The 27,440-nt window shown below is 41.5% G+C and overlaps 2 protein-coding genes across 2 annotated transcripts in view; both read right to left on the reverse strand.

Annotated features, from left to right (window-relative positions):
* The window catches only part of TM9SF3 (transmembrane 9 superfamily member 3), a 66,080-nt gene extending 53,853 nt beyond the window's left edge, over window positions 1-12,227 (reverse strand). The window contains exons 1-2 of the mRNA XM_027062734.2: window positions 11,939-12,227; window positions 1,214-1,409 (exon numbers count right to left, since the gene is read on the reverse strand). Coding sequence (XP_026918535.1) covers window positions 1,214-1,409; window positions 11,939-12,037 — 295 coding nt within the window. The 5' untranslated portion in view covers window positions 12,038-12,227. The remainder of the gene's footprint in view (window positions 1-1,213; window positions 1,410-11,938) is intronic.
* A 4,981-nt stretch (window positions 12,228-17,208) lies between these two features.
* The window catches only part of PIK3AP1 (phosphoinositide-3-kinase adaptor protein 1), a 116,728-nt gene continuing 106,496 nt past the window's right edge, over window positions 17,209-27,440 (reverse strand). The window contains exons 16-17 of the mRNA XM_027062733.2: window positions 25,564-25,682; window positions 17,209-18,822 (exon numbers count right to left, since the gene is read on the reverse strand). Coding sequence (XP_026918534.1) covers window positions 18,765-18,822; window positions 25,564-25,682 — 177 coding nt within the window. The 3' untranslated portion in view covers window positions 17,209-18,764. The remainder of the gene's footprint in view (window positions 18,823-25,563; window positions 25,683-27,440) is intronic.

Below are 27,440 nucleotides of genomic sequence, written 5' to 3' on the forward strand. Positions count from 1 at the left end.
GCATGTTTACAATAATTTATAAAGTTACAGGCAGGTCACTGTGGTTTAAATTTACAACTTAATTTTATAATTAAGCCCCAAAGAACACAGTGTGGGGAAAGGGTGGGGAGAAGAATACAAATATGTACACCTATTTTCAACAATAACAAAAAATATTCTGAAAACAAGAATGAAATTTAACTAGTCAAAATTAAACATTATCTTTAAAAATCTCAATTCACATCCGTTTCTCAAAAGTGCAAAAATAGCAGCAATTACGGTTCATTTTACACTTGTAGACAATGAAGTCACAATTAGAGTAAAGAGCTTCAGTAAAATCAATGCAGTATAAAACAGGATTAAAATTCAGAGTTCCTGATTACAAGATCCAAGCTCTATTCAAAAATCAGGACACCTAATCAAAGATCCTGTAAAAACTCAATTACTCAAGCTTCTGTTCATAGACATTAAAAATGTCTATGCAGGAGGAAATATACTCTCTGGCTAATTTCACAGAGAAAAATTAGAAGTTTAAACACTTTAAACTCAAAGGGCCTGATAAAATAGATACCTGCATAATAAATAGATGAGGATTTTTTTCCAATTTTAACAAGTCTTTGACCTAAAATTTAAAACCACACTATCTTACAAGAATTGAAAGAGTAAATTAACACCCACTGATAAATACATTCTGAGCCAATGGTACAGGTCTGAATTTGAGGCTTTACACAGAATTTTAAATATCCATATACCCCATGACATTCCTGCACCTCCAGAAATTATGAAATCTCCTGACAGCCTTCCCTAACCACATATGTCCAATAACTAGAAGGTTTACTAGAAATCACTTTTCAGGAAGAAATAGGTTAGGGAAATAAAATTTTAACAAATATTTACTTTATTATTTTACAAATATTCAAAATAAACCTTTGTTACTTACTAACATACTTTTCTCAATGCAACTTAACTTACAGATTAAAACATTTTTTAGAGTTTAAAGCAGTGGTTCTCTAAGGTCAATCAGCAATGTCTGATGACAGGCTGGACTGTCACAACTGGAAGGTGCTACTGGCACTTACTGGGTAGAAGCCAAGAACTTTGCTAAACATCCTACAAAGTACAGGACAGCCCCCCACAAAAAAGAATATCTGGCCCCAATGTCAATAGTGTCAAAACTGAGAAACCCTAGTCTATAATCTGACTTGTACTATAAGGACTATTAAGGTTTACTTACCTTTGAATTTAATATCCAGACCACTAAATTCCAATTCAACTCCTTGAAGTGCTTCTCCCAGAGTTTCATGGTAATGACTGATACTTTTTTTTGACCCCACACAAAATGGAAGTGAAAAGTACTTATATGTCTCTTGGCGATTATGGTAGGGCCCAACAGTATTCATCCATAAGACAACTTCCTCTTTATCATGATACTGAAACAAACAAACAAACAAAAAAAAAACCAAATTATAAATTTTTTAATCTAATTTAAATTAAGGGAGTATTTGTTATATGATCTAAACAAAAGTGTACTGTGTTTGGGAAGCTATAAAATACTGGAGGTTTATTTTATTTTAATCTGATGATCAATGTCCATACCTTACAAAGACACTTGTTGAATTTTAAAATTATATCTTCTGATTGTGATCTCAGACAGGTCCATCTTTTCTAAACTTTGTTTTACAGAAGGTATTGTTTAAACAAAGTCCAATAGCACATAAGAGTTCAACAGCACATCAAATAACGGTGAACCCAGAACCAGTATTATTCACCATGCTAACATGGACAAGGAAGGAGGAAAGAAAATCAATAGCTTACCCAGAAACTCATGCTAATCATTAGAAACTAAAAAATCTAATGTTGCCAGCAAGCGCAAATAAAATTTCATCTCCTTTCTGATCTTTTCCGTGGCCATTGGTCAAGGTACTAGAAATGACTAAACAAGAGGAAGAGAAACCCATGCTATGGAAATCTCCACAGTCCACTCAAGCCATCATTCTATCTTCCCCCTTTACTAGCCTGAAAGACATGTACTGTATGCATACTTCTTTGGATAAGTAACAATGATTCTCGCCATCAGTAAATACCATCTGTAGCTAAATCTGGAGTGTGGTCCAATGACTGTGGGTAGGTGACTCCACCTTTCCAGGGTCCAATTGGGGAATGTGCCAAAGATTTCTAAAATCTTAAGTTTAAACTTCCAATGATTCTATGAAAAGCAATTACCCATAGCAACATAAACTGAAGACAAGATAGGATACAATTTAAGTCAACTAACAGTGCAGACATTAAATCACTGATCAATTATTTACCGAGTGCCTGCTACATCCAATAATTGTGTTTATAGCTGAGGATACAGCTGTTAACAAGACAGGTTCCCTGCCCTACTGGAGCTCAAAGCCTAAAGGGAAAGATGGACATTGAGCAAGTAATTATAATAAAGTAGAGTGCTAAGGAGCATGTACTAGAGAAAGCTAACCAACTAACCAACTACCAAATTCTTACCTCTAAAACTAATATAAAAACATTTTTTAATCAAAATCCAACCTCTCCAAAAACAAACTCATGCCACCCAAATCTACCCTTTCATCTTTGTTTTTCTAATGGTATCACCATTCACTCGAACATGGAAACTCAAACCCCAAGTCTCTCTGCATTCCAAAACCACGCTGACTTGTCTACTCTTACCCAAAGCATCTACATCTTCCTTTTGATTCACACCACCAGCATCCTAGGAGTTAGATATAATCACCTCATCTTCAAATATAATAAATGTCTCAATGTCATATAAAACATCGTTTAGGTCATTAAGAAAATAATAAACTATCTTATTTTTTGAATATATGAGACACATACCAAGCATAGTGTTAGGTGTTAAGGACACACAGTTGACCCTTGAACAATGCAGGGTTAGGGTCACCAACCCACCATGCAGTCAAAAATCCATACGTAACTTTTGACTACCCCAAAACTTAACTGCGAATAGCCCTGTTGATCAGAAGCCTTACCAACAACATAAACAATCGATTAACACATTTTTGTATGTTATATGTATTATATACTGTATTCTTACAATAAAGTAAGTTAGAGAAGAGAAAATGTTAAGAAAATTGTAAGGAAGACAAAGTACATTTGTCATACTGCACTGTATTTACGGAAAAAAATCTGCATGTAAGCAGAACTACGCAGTTCAAACCTGTGTTGTTCAAGGGTCAATGTACAGATAAATAAAATACTGTCCTTTCCTTTAAGTTCACAATCTATAGTGGAAGACAAGTAAATGATTAATGATGAAGAAACAGCGTTAAAACTAAGGTAATAAAGGGCTATCATAGCAGCAACAAAGGAATCATTAATTCTGCTTTGGCAGAGAAGAAAATTCTCTAACAATATAGAAAATCATAAACCATTTCAAGTGAACTCAGAAAAACAACTATAGATAATCTTCACGTATGAAGGAAGGAATCAAAGGTCTGAATATATCCATACGTCCCCATTCAGCTGACAAAGCTATTACGCCACCACTCTTCATCTGATGCTCATGGTCACACAGCACTAATCAATCAAGGCACTCCTTTACAGAGACGGTTATAGCATAAGAATTCTCAAAACAGTGCGCTAAACCAATCAATGATCAACTGACCATAGCTGGTATTAGAATTGAAACCTGCTCACTTGGCAGAAACCTCTCTGCATAGTATAATCTACACAAAAAGTATTTAATAAATACAATGGGAAAACAATGAAAAAAAACACAGAAAAAATGCTGAAATGTAAAGTTCATTAACAACTTACTAAAAAAAAGTTTGAAGTATGCGTACTGACTGATATGTGCACTGATTGCAATAGTTCCCTTTTAGAGAAAAAGGGAAGGTAACAAAATACATCTATTTAAGATTAGAATGCTGAACAAGAGGACCTATCAATGAGGACCTTGTCATTAATCCTGCCGAGTCTGCAGAAATGTTTAAATGTTACTTGGGAAAATAAGCACAAAAATATTTTTTCTATCAATTCCAATACTCATAATTCCTTTAAAAATAGACAAAAATTTGAACTTAAATACTTATTTAAAAAGGGCATTCTTTTTTTTATACAAACTGAAACATAAAATAACTGAAGGGTCACAGCGTGTGTTCAACGACACATTCTGAAGTCACTTATTTTAATCATTCATGAAACCTGAATGGGGCAGTACAGTTGTGGCCACATGATGGAAATTGCACTGTAACAAAACGTACACCGTTCTGTAACCCTTCTGGGAAGAGGACTGAAATAATAATTAGAAATACATATAGATGTGTAATATATACACACCTTCACACACACACATACGGGGGGTGTGGTTAGGCTAAAGATTAATGCAAAAATGCTTCTTTTCCTGTACAATACTCCTTATGCAGACCATGATCAATATAATTAACTTAATTAAAATGTTACTTTTCTTTGCAGTTCTTGATTACCCCTGAGAGTAAGTGCTCCCAAGACAAGGTCAAGACAAGAGTTCTTTTTCAAGAGAGAAAATGTGCCTTAAAAATATCTTGAAATTAGAAACTATCAAAAGGAAGACTTTACACAATGTTTTTTAAGAGAAAAAACACTTTTCCTTTCCCTAAAGCTGCTGAGAAAGTCCCTGAGCTCCACCAATCCATGAGCAGAAAGCAACAGAGGGAAGGCTCTTCTCTCTACTCTGGCCAAAAGGCTAACCTAATTCACTTTCAAAACATTCCATGAAGTTCTAGCAAGCTCATTTTAAATCCTTTCTTTGGAAAAACTATGAGTAGGCCAATGACACTGAGAAAGACAGAGATTTGCAACTTACCTGCTGAGTGTAACCAGAAGGGGAGAAAAAGCAAGGAAGCATAGCAGGGGACCAGGGGACCCTTGAGCATGGCAGCAGTAGTCCCTTCCGTGAGGCCTACCTGGGAAGTAGCCAAGCGAGAGGAGGCCAATCCAGACCACCTGCATTCTTCACCTCACCATTCTATTCATTTTCCAGTTCTCGGAAGAGTTTCAGTTATACTAAATTTCTGAGCCATTCCCTCCAGCCTAAATGGTTTATAATATTGTCTTCCCTTCCTTTTCTTCTCCACCTTGTTTCTCATGCCATTCCCCCAAATCTACAATGCCCTCCTTCTCTCCACTTTGTCAATTTCTACTTATCCTTCAAAACTACTCAAATCCTTTCTCAAACCCTCTAATCCTCAGCTAAAGCCTTAACATATCAATCCCTAACATGATCTCACCATCTTTTCTGATTGTATTAGCTAACACTTATTAAGCACATACTCTGTGCTAGGCAAACTAAGGTCTTTACATGAATATTTAATCCTCTCAAAATTTTATTAAAACAGATGCTATTATTTTCCCCATTAAAAAAATTTTTTTTACTGTTTATTTTATTTTTGAGAGAGAGAGCGTGAGTGGGGGTGGGAGGGGGGGCAGAGAGAGGGGGAGACACAGAGCTCCTTCAGGCTCTGAGATGTCAGCACAGAGCACAACGCGGGGCTCGAACCCACAAACTGTGAGATCATGATTTGAGCCGATGTCGGATACCCAACTGACTGACCCAGAAAGATGCCCCTATTTTCCCCATTTTACACATTAAAATAGAGAGCAAAGATGTTAAATAATTTGTCCAACATCATATAACTAATTAGTATCACATTTACAAGTTTAGGACTACACTTTTGCTAATCCCAAGTCAGTTTCATTAACTAAAGAACAAAAACTAAATGAAGAAAATATGATAAAAATACAGCTGTACAAAGCAACTAAAGACAGTTACTGAATACTGAACAACTTTTCCATTTGAACCTTTAATCTGCCTTAAAGAAGAAAACCTTCCTAAGAAGTGACTTGTGTTCTAATTTCAAAAGGCCTGACCTTTATTCTCAAGATGTCACCAATGTTAGGCCTCTCTTAAATACTGTTTATGTGCTGGGAAAGGAGAGACACAGAAATTTCTCTCCTTGATAGAAATCATGAATTAATTTTTCTTAGGAAGAACACTTTAGGAGATAGTGTTACTGATGTACTCATGTAAAATCTGAATAAGAAATGATACTTTGGGGGCGTCTGGGTGGCTCAGCCGGTTAAGCATCTGACTTCAGCTCAGGTCACGATCTCACGGTTTGTGGGTTCGAGCCCCATGTCGGGCTCTGTGCTGACAGCTTGGAGCCTGGAGCCTGCTTTGGATTCTGTGTCTCCCTCTCTCTCTGCCCCTCCCCTGCTCACGCTCTGTCTCTCTCTGTCTCAAAAATAAAATAAACATTAAAAAAAAAAGAGAGAGAATTTATACATACAAGAGAAGGACTAAGGGCTCAGAATAAGCACCCAAATGCCACCACTTCCATGGGATGAGGTAAAATATACAATGTTTGCTTTCTTTTTTTTTAGACTGAAGTAGAGATTTGGGGAAGATTTTTTCCACTCTTTATATAAATATATTATTTTAAAGCGTTGCATATTCAAGAACAGGAATCTGAGTATGACCCACACCCAGATAAAATTAATAAAAGCATAAACTTTGCACCATTCTTCAGGTAAATTCACTTAAGTGCCTTAAGTGATATGAGAAGAAACTGTGGTTGAGCCAACTAAGTAGCCAAATTTCTGAGATGGAGTATTCTAGTAATGTATTTCATTGAGTTTGTATATATACTATGCACACTCTTTATTATACATATATATGTATAATATATGCATATTACACATGTTTGCTTTAAAATACGTATCAGAGTGGGGTGCCTGGCTGGTTCAGGCGGAAGAGCATGAGACCCTTGATCTCGGGATCGTGAGTTCGAGCCCCACGCTGGATATAGAGATAACTTAAATTAAAAAAAAAAAAAAAAACTTAAAAAAAATTTAAAATACATATCTGAGAATGCAAAATTTAGTTCTCAAAGTGTTTCAGAAATCGTAATTTTGATGCCTTTTATTTATTTAAAGCACACATCAGATTCTTAATATAAATAAATATAATTATAAAATATAGAAATAGATTTTTAGATAATCTCTTGAGATAACTGTGCTCTCTATCTCCCTCTCTCTCAAAATAGCTTTGTACCTAAATAAACTTTTAGTCTACCACAGAGTACAGCCGAAAATAGGACAACGAATTATGGCATTCCTAAAACTAGATCTATATTAAAGCACTCACAAATTCACCTGCAGCAAAGTTTATTCTCTTTATAAATCTTCAAAGAAGTTTTAAGAGTTCCCAAACTCCCAACAGAGACAAAGACAAGAAGCTGCCATTTGACAAAGTAAAGCAAACAAACAATTTCTGAAATCACTCGGTGGTGTGCTAAGTGTTTATAGCAGAGGCTGAGTGTATGCTACCCTAGGTACAGATTGGGCCCTTCTAACATCACCTACCAGAGGTACAATGGGCCACAAAGAAATGCGATTTTAGATTAGTTAGGGCCACTAAGTCATAACAGCATCCCAAAGACCATGCATCCTACATGAACAATGGTCTGGATTTGTTCACTGTGCTTTAAGCAATGGGTTTCATGCTTCCAACACTGCATATTTCTTGTCTCTAGCAGCTCCCTCATCATTCAAGTCACTCAACAAGCACTGATTAAATGCCACTGTGCCAAGCACAGAGCCTGGGTATGTAACAGACAACAAACAAAAACAAAAACAAAAAACCTGACTTTGTGATCCTGAGGAAACAGAACCCATAAAATTTCAAGGCTACAGTATAAACCATAAAATGCATTGAGATTCTTGTGCCCTTCATTATTGGTTTTTGGTGCTGACATCTTTACATATTATTCCTGTGGAAATTTTACTTACAAGATAGGTAGAAAAAGGAAGAACTAGAGAGTCACTAGGCCTCTTCAGGCCTTAGGAAAATGAGTGTGTTGGATTAAATGATCTCAAATCTTTCCAGTTCTAAAATTCTGGTTCGCAATCTGAAATATTTTTAACAGAGTCCTTTGGAATCTGGGGAGACATGGTACTCTAACTATAGACCTTTCCAAGTCCTCTTGGTTTCAGAAAACAAAATAAGCACAAACCACACCTTATACATCCTTCACTCACTCTGAAAAGTCCTTTTTATAATCCTTGAATCACATATTAAGTGCCTTTCAGGGAAGTGTTCTTTAATTTTTTATTCCAAACAGTATGCGCTGCATATATGATTCAACTTTAGAAAACTGAAAGGACACATCTTTATATATTCTAGATGTGTACATACTTTAGAAGTCAACAGCACATTTCCTTCTCATTATTCTTATGAGAATATTAAAAGGACTCTGCATAAATAAGCACTTAAAAAATAACATGACAAATAGCTGAATCCTAATTTAGTAGGTAAAACAAGAGAAATAAGAGGCTTTGTGAAACTATATAAACTAGTTACCCCTTCCTAAGACGAGCTATATAACTAGTGGGGCCCAGTACAAAATAAAAATGCAGGTCTCCTTGTTCAAAACTTATTAAGGGGTGCCTGGCTGGCTCAGTTGGTGGAACATGTGACTCTTAATCTTGGGGTCGTGAGTTTCAGCCCCATGTTGGATGTAGAGATAGCTTTAAAAAAATTATTAAAAATTTCTAGATGGTGGGGCATCTGGGTAGCTCGGTTGGGTAAGCATCCAACTCTTGATTTCAGCTCAGATCATGATCTCACGGTTTTTGAGTTTAAGCTTCGCATCAGGCTCTGCGCTGACAGTGAGGAGCCTGCTTGGGATTCTCTTCCTCTCTGCCCCACCCATGCGTGCGTGCGTATGCGCGCGCGTTTTCTCACTTTCTATCAAAAATAAATAGGGGCACCCGGGTGGCTCAGTCGGTTGTCTAACCGGCTTGGGTCAGTATCTCACAGGTCGTGAGTTCGAGCCCCCCCCATCCGGCTCTGTGCTGACAGCTCAGAGGCTGGAGCCTGCTTCAAATTCTGTGTCTCCCTCTCTGTTCTACTCCTCCCCCACTCGCTCTCTGTCTCTCTCTGTCTCTCTCTCAAAAGTTAAAAATAAACTTTAATAAAAATAAATAAAACACTTAGGTTTTTTTTTCATTTTTAAAAAATATTTATTCATTTATTTTGAGAGCAAACGCATGCCTGAGCAGGGGAGGAGCAGAGAGAGGGAAAGAGAGAATCCCAAACAGGCTCCAAGCTGTCAGCGCAGAACCCAACGTGGGGCTCAATCCCACAAATGTGAAATCATGACCTGAGCCAAAATCAAGAATCGGATGCTCAACCAAATGAGGCACCCAGGCACCCCAAATAAATATTTTTTAAAAATTTCTGGATAGTAACGGCAGAGCATCAAAGCAAGCACAGTATCCACATGCTTGCACAAGTTACTGACTGCACAGGTCAAATGCGCATTAAGGGGACCTTATCTCTCTTTAATGCTAAGCAAACATCTCCTCAGTAACAACCCATTGCGGAGTTAGACTTACACAAAAATTTCTTTAAGCAGCTAAAACTACTATCAACACAGACAACTACTCAATTTAATACCAAGTGTCTGTCCTATTTTTAGGATAAAGGGCTGCAGAGTATATCCCATAATAGTGTAGAGGATGATTAATTTACACTGCCTGAGCTAAAATCCTACCTCCATCCCCACTGGCTGTGTGGTCTCAGACAAGTAACTTAAACTCTCTGATGCTATAAAAAGAGTATAATGGGATCTTCCTCACATGATTATTTATATTTAAAGTAAGAGTTAATATACGTAAAGTACTTAAAATAGTGCCTCACACATTGTTGCCACAAAAGTCCTATTAATTATTATTCCTACCTGGAAATTGTCTTCACAGAAAGTTAACCTAAAGGGCAAACTTTAACTTCTGAAAATTGCTCTTTAATTAATAATTCAATCCCACAAGTTTTTATTACACAGCTACTCAGCAACCTTCCCTTGGCAATTTTTCTCTTCCTTCAGTATCATTCTCTTACTACCTACTTCTGCCTTCTCGGTGGGAAAAAAAATTCACTTGACTATAACTTTTTCCGTATTTTTATCTGGTTAAGGTGAATGACCAGTTTCAAGAAATATTTTCAAGAAACTTAAGAAAAATAAAAATTTTGGCTAATAGCCAAAAAAAAAGACACTTATCTAAATTCTATACTTATAGCTTAATGCTAGTCTTCCTACAACCTTTTTGCTTTTTAAATAATGTATATTAATAACAGGTAAGCAAGTGAGACCAATTCAATGTAGATATGAATAAAATGAAGTAGATTCTAAATTTTTTGTCCAGCAATTATCTCACACATACTATGTCCTCTCAAAAACCTTTTCTCATATATTTTATATTCAATTACTGGCATAAAAAATTGAATTCTCCGCAATGAAATTTCAATGAAATTTGTATTTGCATTTTAAATCTGCAAATTAAGCTCAGGCCTTTTTATATACCTCCAATTTGTGAAATTTTAATTAAGTTTTCCCTATTTATAGCAGTTTATATAAAACACAAGATCAAAAAGGAGGATACTCATCTTAAATTTGTATGCCTGTACCATGGAACTATAGTTAAGTGAGAGTTTTGAGTTTTATTTGGTAACTTTCCTTAAGTTACCAAAAAAATTGGAAAAATATTAGTGACAGTACAATTGACTAAAAGGATGCCCACTGCAAATGAACAGTTCTTACACTTCAATATGTTACCTGACAGAGAAAATGACAGGAAACAGTTTTTCAATTTAACTGTTTAACTGTGAACAAAATTATCTTAAGGTGAAGTCACAAATAAAACACAAAAACATGTCAATGATTTCAGATGTGGGTCTCTAAAAAAAAAAAAAATACAGGAAGTTTCTGGCTGTGACTGAAGGTAAAACAGCCAAAAGCTTAGCGCTTTCATTAGCTAAATTAAAAGCTCAGCCAATCCAGCAACTAGAGAAAAGAAGTGTGGTTAATTACAAATAAAATCTAAAGGACGGTCCACTGAATATTTAAGAATGATTGCTTCACTTCCTCACTTATCAGAAATGACAGAAGATTCCCCCCAAATCTTTCAGATTTAGAACACACACAACCTCTCACTCAAAATCATGTCATTGCTGAGTTACAGAATTAAAAAAAAAAAAAAAAATTACTCCCTAAGCAACATCTCTATTTACAAGACTTCCTGCGTGGCTCACAGCTACCACTCTGAAAACCATCGAGTTACAGCCCTAAGTGAAAGTCACTTTTAGAGTCGTTAACATCCACGCTTTGATGTGAAAAAGCCAGTTAAATAAACAGCCAACCAATTTTAAGCCAAATGCAAAAGGGACTATCCCCGGCCTACAGGAAGCACGGGGAACTCAAGACCCTTACAGCCAGAAGCTGCCTGGAGACCACCGGGATGGGAGCCTCATCCAGGGGCTAGAAGGGTGAGCAGAAAGTTACAAGAAAGGCCCAGAACTGAGTGCGTGTAGACTGAGTGCCCGCGTGTACACGTGTAACCTGCTCTTCACCCCAAGTTTATCAATGCTGTTCCCACGCCAGGGTTTTTCATCCGGTTTGGGCAGGAGAGAAAATAAAAGCTGGTGAGGACCATAAAAGTGGTGGATATTTCCTGGTCGGTGTATGACGGGTAATCGTAACGCATCCATCTTCCGCTGTGTCGCAGACCCCAGTAGCCAGAGCACAGCTCCCCTCCCTGGGGGCACCAGCCCCGAGCCCTGCAGCCCGCGCCCCTCCCCGGGAAAGTGAGCGCCGACCCTCACCACGCTCCCTCCCAGACCCCCAGACCTCAGAGCTTGGCGCCATTTAGGTGCGGGTAGGGGAAGGAGGCCCAGGCACTCGGGAACGGAGTCTTGCCGGGAAGCGCACACAAACGCCTCCTCCCAGCTCCCGGGGTTCCTGCTCCACCAGGCCCAACCGGAAGGCGCCCTCGGCGGCCGCGGGGCTCCGCCGGGCCGCCCAGCCCTCCAGGCCGCGCCGAGCCGGACGGGGCGGCGGGTCGGGTCGGCAGGCCGAGGGCGGCCGCGCCGGCCGGGGGCCCCTCTCACCGTGTGCTCGTGCTCGTCCGCCCGGGCCCGGGGCAGCAACAGCAGCAGCAACAGCGCGGCGGCCGCCGCCACGCCGGGAGCGCCCGGCAGCGGCCTCATCCTCCGCGCTCCCACCGGCCCGGCGCCGGCCCACCGACTCCTCCTCCTCCGCCGCCGCCGCCTCCGCCTTCGCCGCGGCCGATTAGCATCCACGGGGCGCGGACAGACGCACGGGGCCCGGGCCCAGCCGCTGGCTCCTCCGCGCCGCCGCCGTCACCGCCCGCTCCCGAGCCTCCCCCGCCCCCCGGCGCCTCTCAGCCTCTTCCTCTGACTCAGCCACGTCATCCGGCCACCCCGGCACACGCCGGAAGTGCCTCGCGACGCGGGGCCGCAACCGCTGCCGGGCGCCCCACCCGGGAGGCGCGAGTTGCGGCCTCCGAGGGCCACATCTCCGGTCACCTCGCACGCCGCCGGGTCGCCCGGCCCGCTCGGACCTCCGGGCCGGCCTCCGTTGGGCCTCGGCAGCGGTGGCGCGCACTCACGGCCTCGGCCTGGCGCCCCTCGCGGGTGCTGGACGCGCTCCTCGGGCCGCTCCGGGCCGCGTCCCGGCGCTGGAAGCCGTGTGACCTTGGCCAAAACGTTTTAAGTTTTCCTGGCCTCGTTTTCTTCGGCTGTGAAATGGGGTGCGACCCGCAGCCTCTGGAGCTCGGAATCCGTTAAGATACCCCTTGCAAGGCTCCCGTCCCCCGCCGTGAATTGAATGACTCACGCGCTCCCCTCATCATCATCTTGGGGGATTGTTGGACAGGGGTGGATAAGTGTTTTAGAGTCACTTCATATTTGTCGGGCCCCTACTATTTCAATCTTGTTGAAAGTCTTGTTCATTTATCTGCCCACTTATATTGTTGGTGTCCCGTCCACAGACATAAACACCTCCTGGAATCTAAGTCCTTTTGTAAGCAGGGAACCTGTGCGCCGCCGCCCTAGTTTCTGTGCCTAGACCAGTGCCAGACCTGTAGTAGGAACTAAAAAATTGCTCGTCCTAGGAATATGGATCCACCATCTATACAGTCCTCTGAGCCAAAAAGCTGGAATTTTAGTCAGATGTCTCTATCTTTCAGCCATCAGCAGTCAACAAGTGTTAGCATTTGGTATCTTAGAAATGTCTCAAAAACTTATTTTTCCTTTCTTTCTTATGCCAGTAACAGCTAATCTCCATCTGACTACATATTGCAACAGCCTAACAGGATCCCTGCCACCAATCTTCCTCCCTATTTATCCTCCCCAACAGGTGCCAGAGTGATCTTTCTAAAAAGAAACCTGATTATATCACGCTCTTGTTTAGAACACTCCTTAAATATTGTTTAAATAAATCATGGAATCAGAGCTAAAATTTTCAACTCCCAGGCACTGTTCCGAGCACTTTACACGTGTTGGCTCTTAATCTTCACCAAAACCCTATGAAAAGGCACTCTTGGTGTGTTCATCTTACAAGTATGATAACTGACGCACAGAGAAGTTAAGTGGCTTGCTGAAAGAGCAGTTCCAAGCAGTTTTGTTCCAGAATCTTACTACTAATGGACTTCTATCTGTACAACCATTTCTAAAACTGAAATAGGCCTGTTTGTACTGGCATGCAATGATATTTAGAGATACTTTTAAATAGAAAAAGTTGACAGAATATAATCCCATTTTAAATGGTACTATATTAGTCTACCCATAGCAAACGATCTGAAAGATAGTAATTCAAACCATTGACACCAGGTTCAGTTTCTTCTTTGTACATGCCTGTAAATATTTGGATGGTTTTTACAATGGCCATGTGCTATTCCCATGTCATTGGGAAAAGTTTCTTGCTAAAGGAGAGCCCTGTCAACATGCAGCTGCACAGACCCCAGATTATCAGACCCCAGATACCAACTTTACCTTCTACCAATCTCTATGCCCTGGCTTCATTCCTATATTTCCCAAATATACCCTTTTTTTTTTTTATACTTGTACCTTTGTCTAGAATGCAAATAAGTGGACGATTAGATACTCTCCTTCCAGGGCTAATTGAATTATCACCTCTTCAGTGAAACCTTGCATGACACCCTGGGAAAGCTGAGCACCCCTTCTTCAGGATTCCAAAAGCATTAGGCATGTTATGTCATAGTTACCATCTTTCATCTCCTCTTCTGTAATACATTCTGACCTTTTTTGATGGCAAAGACTATCATTTTTTCATCTTTGTATCTGTCCCAGCTGCTGGAATAGTCATTGTCACATCATATACATTCAGACTATTTGCTGAATGAACAAATGAAGACCTTAATAAGTGAAAAGCCAAATAGCATAGAGGATTTACACAATATTTTCTAGCCAGTCTAAAAGACATCACAAGGCAGTACATGATTAATTGCTGAATGAATCCTACACCAGTGATTGCTATAGAAATCGGAGGGGGCGTCTTATACATCTTTGTATATCCCCTAGAGCACCTAGCGCAGTGACTTACTCATAGTGAAAGCTCAGTAAATGCTCTGTGAATGAATAATCACTGCTTTTGAATCGAGTGATGATGTGCAATTGAAGAACAAGCAGTGTAAGTGTTGAATTAAGATGGATGAGTAGTTCCTTGCTTAAACATCCATCACCAGCCTCCACAGATTTGAGGCGGTGAGCATTTGCTAGGTGTTGTGGGGAGCACTGGGATGGCAATTACTGAGGGGTGGGGAGGACACAAGAAAAAGTAAAAGCAATCATTTAGGGAGTGTAGACTTAAAACCAGGAAATTACACACACAACAGAGAATAGGCATGACAGTGTAAAAAACAGAACTGCACAAAATGTGACCAACTGTGCAAATGTTCAAGAGGCAGTAAGAGCAATGGGCAAATAGAAAAGAGGAAACCCTATTTTGGTGGAGAATTTGGAAAACTTTAATGGAGGGAAGAGCATGTAGGGTCATTAACTCAACAACTATTTATCAAGCATCTACTATGTGCCAGGAATTCCAGGAGGCACTAGGATATGATGATAAATGGCTTTAGGTGATAGAAGTCTGATGATAGGTATAGAAAGAAGGAATAAGAGTTAAATAATAAGCTGGGGGGGGGGGTAGGGAAGGACTCTAGCTTCAAATATCTTTGGAAACTGATGACCTCAAAGCTAAAAAATAGAACTCAGGGGCATCGCCCAAATCAGGGCTGTTCTGGTAGACTGGAGAGTGAAAAACACTGATGTATCTTATTGCACCAGTTTCTTCATCCTGATTAGTGACCTCATTCCCTGACACCAAAAGGCATGGGAGAAAACATGCTAGTGAAAGGAAATACCTACCCCCCGCTCCATGGCTATACAGTCTTTTTTGTGGTAGTCCTAATAAGACTCAGTTGGTGAAAGGGCTTATGACTAGTAAATGACCCAGAAACCCACAATTTCCATCTTTATTCTCATTCTTGATAAACATGATCTTCAAAAATCGTGCTCTATAAATAACAACATATCTTCTGACTTCCAACCTCAGCTACTGTTGAAGGTAACTGAGAGGATCTGACTGCTAATTGGCCCTCGAGCCAGCCTGAACCCTGGCTATTTGAGGATCCTCACCCCCTTCCCTGTTTTTGGAATATGTACTCCGCCCACCATTCCCAAAGTGGGAGCCATTCCAGGGACATAGCCTTGAATGAGTAAGGTGTTGTTGAGATCATCTGGACAGTATATGTGGCTGTACCCAGTTAAGGCCTCTCTATATGAACTTTTAAGATTCTGGCAGGCAGGTGAGGAAGATCTACTTGCCTTATGACCGCCCAGGACAAGCCTTGTATGTAAATTTCCTTGCTTATTAAAACTGCTACCCTATCAACCTGGAGTGGTCTGCCTCTTTCTTCACTCTCCCTGCCTTCTGTGTACAGTGGCTGGTTTCAGATCACCTTTTCTTTGAAATTGTATTCCTTCTTTCTACTTTGTTGTGTTGTCTTTCTAGTATTGACTTCTGGGGTGGGCCAGTCCTTGCATTGCTATTTATCACTTTGCACCTCTATCTTTTCTGTTTTTGCTTGAAATGTTTTAGTCACCGGAAAACTTTATAATTGTTCGAAGTTCTTTTTTCAGGAAGCAATCACTTAAAACATTTGGTTCTCAGACTCAAATGAGTTGGTATTAATGCTTCCTCAGCCAACCAGCTGCAAAACCATACACTATTCTTTGACAGAGGAGCACAGAAAACCATCTTATTTTCTGGTGCGTATGGGATAGGGATCTAAAAATCCCAACTACTGAGGTGATATAGGATAGGCTAAAACCTCTCTTTTTTAGCAACAAAGCCAGAAAAATGGAGATGAAGAGTAGGTACCTAGCTTGACTTGTAAAACTACTCATTGAAGTAATTTACATCCTATCACTTTGCCTAATTATGGCGAAGCATTAGGGATTATTCACATCATTAAATACGTCAAGTTAAATGATTTGATTGCAACACCAACCTCTTGTTCATAATCTTTCATTCTTCATGCTTTGTTGCTTATATTGTTGGGTTACCTGCTCTCAGGTTTTAATACAAGATGAAGGAAGAATACTAGCCTAGGAACTGGATGACAGCATACTTTGCACAGTTAGAAGGAGAAGCAATGGCAGTGAATATGACAAATAGCTTCCCTTTCTATTGAACCAGCTCATAAAATCTTGGGGAAGGATGGTGGCAGCTGAGTTGTCTCCCAAAGCGTCACACAGAGAGCTTTTTAACAGTCTCTTTGGATACCTGGTTACAATCTAGTTTCTGATCCTCACTGTATTGGAACCCATGATTTTGTTACATAACATATTCCTAAAAGTGTGTATAAATGTTGAGTATGGAAGTTAAGTAAATTCACGTCATAATGGGTAGTACTCTTTCTAGAGAATGCAGAATTTCACATCAACATTAGAGACATTCTTTGATAACATGGAGCAGTTCAGATGTGCAATGAACTCTGGACCATTTCCACCCATGTCTCAAGTGTGTCATATTTATCAGACCCAAGTTTCTAATCAGCACTTTCAATTTTATGTTTTCCATTTACTTTCACAGAAGAATAAAATGTAATAAAATATTCCAATATTGCACAAACAGTGATGTGCACACAAAGATGCTAACACCATTAGCTGGCAGTAAGTTTTGCCATGTTATTGATCTAAATGCTTATTAGAGAATTATAAAAATCTAAATTTGGCAATCCAAGAGGGAGCTTAGAGATATTGAATATAAAAAAGTGTAGCTTTTATCAAAGCCAAGTGTGCTTAAGAGACCACCTATAAATAAGAGAAAAGACAACAATACCAGAATTATAATGTCTTGTTCTCCTTTTATCCCACATTACCCTCTTTCTCCCAAATGAGTGACAAGGAGAGTAAAGGGACCACTGCAGAATGGCTACTATGTGCCAGACATTGTGATAAGTGATTTGCACAAAGACTGTCTTAATGGCCACGGCCAATAGTGTATTTTATGTCAGAAAAAAGACCCACGACCCAGAAGCTATTAACTCCAACAAGAGTCCTCGTTTGCTGGACTGATGAATGAAATTGAAAAAGAACCTCGAATCATTAGAAAAGGACACAATAAAACTGTAATTAAATAGATCATTAATAGTGTGGCTTATATATGTCTGTGTGGGACAAAGAATATATTTCATGAAAAATCACCAGATTTCTGATATTTTTTAAAGAAATGTGTCTGATACTAATTTTACTGTGTAAGTATCAAATTAAGGATCTGTGCTTTGAAGGTAGATTTCTGTGCCAGTGACTCAAAATTAATCACATATTAATGACATATGACAATCATGATATACTAATGGCTCTCTATTCTCTGCACAGATTTCCTAAGCCTAGTGGTAATAATACATTTATAAGAAAATAGATAACTGTTTCGATTTTACATTCTTCCTTTCTCTTCTAACCTCTCGGCAGAGAAAAAGTCAAGGATCCCTCTCTCTCCTTATGGCCTGAACTTATAAGATCTATAAAGACTGCAGAACAATAAATGGGGTCGCTGGCATCCCAAGCTTCTGGTTCCCAACCATTTATAGATGTTCCTTGGTAACATCACTGTTTTGAAAGCATAGTGAAGTATAAGTGCCCAAATTGAAAAAAAAAAAAAATACTTGATAGTCCCATGCCCGGGAGATATGGAGGAAAGATATTTCTGGAAGGTCAACAGTCAGTGACTGAATTTCTACATGCGGGCATTTCTTGAGGGAGAGTGACTGGCTATCTAGAGATGGTTCCGGACTTCTGTGGAACCTCAGATTTGTATTCCACATACAAGGAATTAGGACTAATCCTTCTCTAAAGTCATTTTCGGTTTGTTTTGTGTGACCAGCTCCAACATTTAGACACCCTCCTGAATCTACAGAAAAGTTGAAGAACTATTTAAAAGTCAGGACATATCTTCTTACTTGAAAACTTAAGTCTTAAATCATAACCACTTCTAGAAGTTATGCTGGACTAGCAAATAAGGAAGGCCTAATATAAGTGCATTTCAGTAAAATCACTCATAAAGTACATTTCTGATCAATCTTTTCAGGCTTCTGACATGCCAAATTAGAGGTAAGTATTCCCATTAAGTCTTTATCCTTTTGGCAAAGAAGGATGTGGATCAATATACTTGGTGATGGTGAATAAAGTCCTCAGTTTTTCACTTCTTCATGCCTTAATAATATCTTCTTCAAGGAAAGCCCAAACCAGCAGGGCCACAACAATATCAGCCATGAGAGTAGGTCTTAAGGTCAATACTCATGCCATCATACTCAACACGAAGACATCATTAACAGGCTGAAACTGCAGGTCTCAAAGTCCCGAAGTAGGCAGGTTTTGGGAGGTGGAATCAGCGACCTCTGGGTGGAATAGGTGGAGGAGAATGGAAGGTCTCCCTGGTTGCAGGCCTGAAATGAAAGATAAAGGTCATTATTTTAAAATGAGTTTGATTAACTAGTTCTCAGGCATCCATGGTTTGTGGCAAACTTGGTAAACTATGCAAAGAACACGTTCTTAGTTAATGAAGCCATATGGACCTCAGGAGGACCTCAGCATCCACAGTGCTGGCTGTGGATCACAACCTTAGCTGCACATTAAAATCACCAGTGGACCTTTAAAAAATACCAATTCCCAGGCTCTCTCCTAGACCCGTTCCATCATAATCTCTAGAGGATAAGGCTCAAGCATCACAACTTTTTAATAGTGTCCCTCCCCCAATGAGTTATATTAACCATGTCTTTCATTTTCTGATGCTTTGACCCCCGGAGACTTGCTGATCCTGGAGGGAATGCCCCTCCCAAGGTAAACTAGTTCCTAGAGATAGCAACTTACTGAAGAGCAGACCTTTCCTATGCAAACTAACCAATCCCACCCTATACCCTTATACTACTTTCTTCATGGTTTCTCACATGTGGGCCACTACCCATCTGCCCTAATCACTTCAGGACCAGGTACCAGACAACTAAGGACAGACAGCTAGGGACTTTTGCCCCAGAGCCCACTGAAATTATTCAAACCAGCCAATCCTAAATCTGCCTACCCTAGTTGTACCCTCCTGCAGAAATCACAGTAAAAGTTCTTGCCCACTTCACTGCCCACTCCACTGTTCCCCCCACTCCACTGCCTTTCTCCTGACTAAACCTGGTGCTTCCCAGTGAGCCCCCAGAGCCACCAGGGCATAATGTGCCCCCTCCTCTTGGGATCTAGGAGTACACCAAACTATCTTCTCAAGAGCAGTTGTCTCCTGATCTGTTGACCTTGCCGTATCTAAATAATAAAGCCTATATTTTAAGACACCAGTGATTCAAATATGCAGCCAGGCAGGAGACATATTGTAGTAGGTGGTCCCTTGAGAAAGGAGTGAAGAATTTCTGAAGTCTGCTTCTCACAACTATGCCCTCATGGGATCGCTAAGTGTGTTATCCCAACTCCACATTTGCTTTCCTAGAAGCCCCCCTCCATGTTATTCTGGATGGTTTTTAAACAGTCCTAAATGCCATTCCAGATAGACCTGGGTGAGTCTATTTACAGAGAGGTTCAACAACGGTGGATGGTATTTCCACATGTGTGCTGTAAAACCAATATTTAATTCTCTTGGAAGCAAGTCAATAAGTCAAGAAAGAGGGCTTTGTCAGGTGCCATAATTGAACTGTGCTATCCTGGAGTTGCACAAAGACTGAATGAATCAATGATTAAATATTTACTAAATGTCTCTTGAATGCAAGTTTTGCATAGGTCAAGGAAATAACAAAAGAGTTGAGAAAAAGAGGGGCCATCTCAGGAACAAGATAGAGAAGCAGGAGTAGAAAAGAACAACCACAGACATCCTCAGAAGGTCCTGCTATGGCCCCTGGGAATAGATGGTTTTGTGTGGTTGTCTCTTTATCCAGAAAAAAACAAATGGACAGTCTCCTTCCACCTCCCCAACCTGACCTATGAACCATGGGCTTATAGGAAGAGGCTGAAGGCCAGTCAGCCTTACTTATTAGCTGAGTACATTTAGGCTTCCCGGCTGCCTCGCTGTCTCCCTCCCTTCCTTCCTATCCATCTCCCTCCATCTCAAAAAACATTTATCTACTATGTGTCTACTCCTGGGTATGACATATAACAACAAGTAAAATGGGAATGGATTCAGCCCTCACAGTGCTGAGAATGTAATGGATAAGACAGACAACAGGAAAAATCAGTAAACTGCACTGTTTGGATAGGGGAAGTTCAGAACCTGTGGGAACACATAGCAAAGGCAATTACGCACACATCTGAAGGACAAGTTCAACTTCTCTGAATGTGTTTCTCACCTACCAAACAGAAGTACCTACAAACACCTACATTGGAGTGTTGTGTGTTGCTTGGAAATGACAATTGCTAAGTGGGTAGCACTGTTTCTGGCCTTTACTCTAGAAGTAAAGAAGTACTCAAGAAGTAAAGCTAATAATTTTAGCTTTGTTATGAATAAAGATTTTTCCCATGTATGCCCCATGAGCCTTACAATTTACCATCCACCACAAAGATAGTCATGATTCCCTCTTGGACCCTCTTCCTCTCTCTGCTGCCCCATTCTGCATTTGGGGTGGGTCTGCAAGCAAACAATTTCTGTAGTTCATTCTGATGAATAATCCCAACCAAGGATTGGAAGTCCCATATCAGGGAAATGGATTTGTGATTATAGACATATCAGAATCATGAAAGTAAAGAGTATTAAATCAGACTCAAGGTGTGGTCTGTGGGGAGACAGCCTCTCCAAGACACTGAGAAGCTGGAGTTGGGAGACATGAGTGCCCAGAAATACCTAAGAACTGGCTGCTTTCTCCTCCCTGCTGAAGGTAAGGTCTTGCTGCTGATGAGTTTTGTTCAAGAAACCAGCAACCTTGGGGCGCCTGGGTGGCTCAGTCAGTAAAGCATCAGACTTCAGCTCAGGTCATGATCTCATGGTTCATGAGTTCTAGCCCCACATTGGGCTCTGTGCTGACAGCTCAGAGCCTGGAGCCTGCTTCAGAATCTGTTTCCCTCTCTCTCTGCCCCTCCCCAACTCGTGCTCTGACTCTCTCTCTCTGTCAAAAATAAATAAAAACATTAAAAAAAAAAAAAAAGAAACCAGCAACCTTGATATTGATTAATGTTCTTTTAAAGTAGGACTATGGAGCCCCTGCGTGGCTCAGTTGTTTAAACATACAACTCTTGATTTCAACTCAGGTCATGATCTCACGGTTATGAGATTGAGCCCTGCGTTGGCTCTGCTGACAATGTGGAGCCTGCTTGGGATTCTCTCTCTCCCTCTCTCTCTCTGCCCCTCCCTCACTCGCACATGCTCTCTCTCTCTCTCTCTCAAAAATAAAAAATAAATACTAAAATAAGTAGATTTGTTATTATGCTTTTGTATGATCACAAAATTGTTGAAAATATTTTTAAACTTCCCTATTAGTAAATAGCCTCTGTCCCAAGTACCCTTACTCCCTGACCACTCCAGCCCCTCCCAGGGACTTCACAGACCTCTTTACAAGTCTGCATGTACAGGATCAACTTCTGGCACCGCAAGAGGCCTCTAGAAGTATGTTCTGATTACACAGGACCTTGGCTATGCCTTAAAGGGGAGTGCACAGATTGCTAGTGATTGACAAATCATTTGTAAATGGCAAAATATGTTTAAAAACAAAGCAGCAAAGGCTCAGTAAGATTTGGGGTGTGTTTTGTTTGTTTGTTTGTTTTGTTTTTTGTTTTTTGTTTTGTTTTGTTTTGTTGTTATCAATTGGCAGGACCTTACTTGTGAGGAACGTGACATTGTCAGCTGCCCACTCTATAAGGACTAATGCCCTGCAAGGAAAATGCCATACAAAGATATAATGCATCTTCTCCTGTTCTTGTCATCATTTCCTTTCCCTGACTTTGAAATACATTGGGAACTTAAAGGTGGGAGAGTGAAACTTCTTTCCACTAATCTATGAGCTACCTGCACTGTGGAAGATGACTGACGGCTAACTGTTTAAGAGACGGGTAGTCTAACACAAGCAGTACCAATCTCTCCATCCATCCATTAACTCACTTACGTGATAAATATTTATTAAGTTCTTACTCTGTTACGGCTATTATACTAAGCACTGGAGACAGTAGAAAAAAACTTTTTAATCAAAAATGGTCTCTATCCTTTTGGGGCTTAAATTCCACTTGAGGAAACAGATATGTAAAGAGGGGCCATAACATGGAATGAATTATAATAGAGATATTTGGGGAGCCACAAGAAGTTTCATCATAGGAACATAGGAACATCAGGGAAGGCTTCATAGAAGAGATGATGATGACTAGACCGAATCCTAAAGGATGTGTAAGAATTTTCTAAGAAGAGATTGGAAGGGAGGAGGGAGACAGGCATTCCAGGCAACAGGAGCAGATTGAGCAAAGACACAGTTCCAAATGGCACAGCCCACTGGGAATCCTTAAGGGGTGGTGCATCAGTGAATACAGGAGAGGGTGGGACTTGAGGCTAGACAGGGCCACAGCGTGCTAAAAAAACACAGCATTCAGTGGGAAGGCTTTTACACCAGGAAGTGACATCATCAGCAATTTCTGATCTAAAGTGCAATGTGGCAGCAGCGTGGAGGAGGGAGGTGAGTGTGGGTCTACAAGGATGAATGTAGGCCCTGGCAGACGGAGAGGGGGTGGATCCGAGAGCTGAAAGGGCAGCAGAATGGACAGAGTCTGGAGACACACTCTGTGGGAGCTGTCAGGGAGGGAGGGTTGGAGGATGACGCCTGGGTTTGGTGCTCTGGGAAGTGAGAGAACGGTGCCCTTATCTCAGGCTGGGAACTCACCAGAGGAAGGCAGTTTGGGACAGAGAATGGCAGATGGGATGAATTCAGTTCTGCACAGGCTGTTTGAGACATCCGTGGGGCATCTGGGTCAAGGGCCCCCAGCAGAGAGTAGGAAACAGAAGGCCCAGGTGGAAGTGGAGACTCGGGAGTCCTCACTGCCAGCTCAAGCTCTGAGAACGGCATGTGGAGTGAGTAGAGGAAGGGACCAGGACTGGGAGGGGGTGACAGGCATTGTAGCCCTAGTGCTGTTTGGGAGGGGGGCTCAGGAGACATGGGCAAAGAACAGTTGCTGATTCCCAGATCTGGAAGTGGAGAGGAGACCCTCAAGGTTGTCCTCCCCTCCAGTCCGTCAGTGGGTGGAGCACGGAAGCCATTCAGGAGACAGACAGGCCTGCTTTATTATTTGCTCAAACATCTCCTCGTTTTATTATGCAAATTGCATACATACTTACAAAACAATCACATATTTGCAAATCTTTCTTCACACCAAAAAGGCACCCAAATGCCATGCTCTGTCAATTACAGATTTCCTTGCAAATACCATTTCTTTAGTAAAAAGTGTTTTCCTCCTGTTTGCTCCCATTTTTATCACAACATGCTTCCAGACTCCCCCCAGAATTCATTTGCCATCTCTGTTGATACATTTAAATGCAGCCCAATTTCTATCCTTTAATTTCTGGAACCCATTTCCCTGGCTGTTCTCTTTTTCTCTCCCATTAACAAAATCCCACAGAGTCTTGCAGCTATAGTTTTCAAGCTTGACAACCCTTTCATCTTGATGCAATTAGTTAACTGCCCCCAAACTCCTCAATCTTCAGGATTAGCAGGCCTTAGGTCTTGGATCTCCTCCTACTGATACCTCGACTTTCTTGCACAGGTGTCACAAAATGACTAAGACACTGGAGGCCTTCAGTCAGGCACAACCAGGGTTGCCACACAGGGTAAGTCTCAATCCAGTCCAAGCCCCAGTGCTTGGAATAATGGGATAATCCTAAATATCTAACTCTTAGAGTTGTGGATGGAGTTAAGTGAGATCCTGCATTCACTGTGTTTAACATACTATCCAGTATATAGTAAGCGCTCAGTACAGTTTAGCATTTATAACCATAATCGTTCTCCGTAAACACCCCTCCCCAGTCACCAACTATATGATTTTGAAGCAACAGAACATTATGCCAATTCAGGCAACTGGACTCGATTATCGCTACAGGTCCCCCCAGGATTGGTATCCTACTATGTGACCTCTGGTCTATACCAAGGAAACATGCCAGTGAATGTTTGCGATCACAGGAGGTCTGTGTAACAAGTGTCAGTATGCGAATGTTACTGGGAGCACACGCAAGAGTGGTAAGCAGCGAAGGGAGAAATGGAAAGATGCCTAGCTCAGAGACAGCTTCTCTTTCCAGAAAATCAGAAGAAAGGCCTCCTTGTTGCACTTTCTCAACAAATTGCACTGATGAGATTCATTTGAGTTAAAAGTTTCAATATGAAACAACAAAAAAACCAACCCTGGTTGAAAAAAAGCTTCCACCTTTTAATCATTTTCCCCCCACATTATACTTTAGACATCAAAGAATTAAACGCCTAAAACAAGCCTAGGCTTTCATTCTCCAGGCCCCTTTCTGCATGAGCAGACAAGTGAGCTTTGACTACTTTTTCTGTCCATGAGACCTTGAAAAAGTTCCTACCAGAGGCCTGAGTACCATTATAAACAAAGACAGACATCAGAGCCCAGCAAACACTCTAAGCTCCTTTGCCTGTTGCCCATCTCCAAATCTCCATCCGCTCAGTCTTGTCCCAAATAAGAAAAATCACTCATTCTGTTGAGCTCTTACTATGGACCAAAACTCCACTCTTACAACTCTGTGAGGACATTTTACTCTTATCCCCATTTTACAGATGAAGAAATTGAGTTACGTGAAAGTGAAATAATTCATCCAAGTTCACTGCTCCCAGAGAGTGTGGCGCTAGAGCCATGTCTCCCACCTTTATTTTCATCCCCCAGTCTTTCTTATCTCCTGGCCCCCAAAAGGCACTGTCCCCACAAAACAGCCAAGGGAATTACTATCAGCGAGCTGAATTCTAACCAAACATGACAATTACTAAAAAAGTTGATGTTTACCAATGTACTTCATTGATGAAATACTGCAATTGCTACTTAAAGTATTTGCCCTCGAATAGAGCATCAGTTAGCAAAGAGTCCACATTAAAACACATCAAAACTAGGCATTTCAGTTAGCTCTGCACACATTCTCAGGTCATCTTAGGTGCCCCCAAATCCTACTGTCCTCCCACGGGAACTCAGAGAATGAGAGACACATTTCTTGTCAGCATCAACCTTACCTCTGTGAGGCAGCTCTTGGAGGTACCCTGGGGGGCCTCTCAAGGGGCACAGTGGGTGTTCCGTCCACTTGTGGGGGGCATGGGCTGCGGCTTCTGGTAACCTCGGGGACTTCATTATCCTACAGGAAAAAAGATGATAAAGAAAGGTGAACGTTTCTTTAAGCAACCACCATAGTTGGACCCGGTGAGCCCAAAGTCTCCCAGGCTTTGCTGAAGGTTATTCACAACCGGAATGAAGCCAGTGGGGCGCCTGCATGGCTCAGGGTAGGACTCCTGATTCCAGTTCAGTCATGGCCTCGCGACTGTGAGACTGAGCCCCATGTCGGGCTCTGCTCACCATGTGGAGCCTGCTTGGGATTCTCACTCTTCTCTCTCTGCCCCTCCCCACACCAAAATAAATAAACTTAAAAAAAAAGAAAAAGAATGAAACCAACAACACCAGGGCAGCTTTCTATTGATTCCTAGAGTCACTGAGGAGACAACAGGGCCCAAATTCTCATTAATGGTCCTTGTTACTCAGAGCGTCCTCTGTGGACCATCAAATTAGCATCACCTGAGAGCTTGTGAGACCTGCTGGATCTCAAGCTCCTTCTCAGACCCACTTGATCAGAACCTGCATGTTAACAAGATCCTAGGTAATTATTAATATTTTTTTTTAAGTAGGCTTTAAGAGCAGCAGGGAGCCCAACATGGGGCTTGAGCTTAGGACCATGAGATCAAGATCTGAGCTGAAACCAAGAGTCAGACACTTAACTGACTGAGCCACCCAGGTGCCTGGGATCTTAAGGTTCTTATGCATCTTAAAGTTTGAGAAGCATGCTCTATTTAACCAGGTAGAGCCGGAGAAGTTTTGTTTTTAAACCAAAGTCCCTTTTCGGGAGAGCAGAGCCTTGAGTGGCCCTCAGTCATGGGGTAATGAATATAAGCTGTGCACTGGAGGGCTGGCCCACCTCAAGGGCCCTATCTCAGGGTCTCCCGGGTTGGCAGTGACCCATGTGACACCTCCTGCTCATCCCAGCCACTGGATTGGGGTAGACACCCTGACCAAAATTGGGCTTCAGTCTAAGGCAGCAGCTCATCCCCTCCTGAGAGGCCTTTTGGCTCTCAAGGGACTATTCGCCACTATACATACACAGGAGCAGAACAGGTCAGGGTACAGTGAGACAAGAAAGCAGGTCCACACAGGGGAAAAGAGATGAGAGCATATGGCCCTGGGGAAACATGGAGCACTGGCCTTGGCTCCAGCATTTCTCACTGCTCCTGATCCCGGCCCCAAGATGGGATTTCTACCCCTGGATTCCCTGGTATTCATCCAGCTCCTTCTCACACATGCCCTTTATGGCTTAACTAGTCAGAGCGAATTTCTATTTCTCTCTCCCTCCCTTTCTCCCTCCTTCCCTCCCTTCCTTCCTTCTTTCCTTCCTTCCTTCCTCTTTTTATTGAGGAGAAATTCATATAAAATAAAGTTGGCCATTTTAAAGTGAACGATTTGGGGCACCTGGGTGATTCAGTTAGTTAAGCGTCTGACTTGGTTTCGGCTCAGGTCATGATCTCACGGTTTCGTGGGTTCGAGTCCCGTGTCAGGCTCTGTGCTGAGGGTGTGGAGCCTGCTTGGGATTCTCTCTCTTCTTCCTCTCTCTCTGTTCCTCCCATGCTCACGCTGTCTCTGACTCTCTCCAAAGAAGTAAATAAACTTAAAAAAAATTTTTTTAAGTGAACAATTCAGTGGCATTTAGCTCATGCACACTGTTGCACAACCACCGCCTCCAGCTAGTCCCAAAACATTTCCATCACCCCAAAAGGAAACACCGTACTCCCCATTTACCTCTCCTCCCAGGCCCTGGTATCCACCAATCTGTGTTCTGTCTCTCTGATTC

The sequence above is a fragment of the Acinonyx jubatus genome, chromosome D2, assembly GCF_027475565.1.
Source record: "Acinonyx jubatus isolate Ajub_Pintada_27869175 chromosome D2, VMU_Ajub_asm_v1.0, whole genome shotgun sequence".
Classification (NCBI taxonomy): domain Eukaryota; kingdom Metazoa; phylum Chordata; class Mammalia; order Carnivora; family Felidae; genus Acinonyx; species Acinonyx jubatus.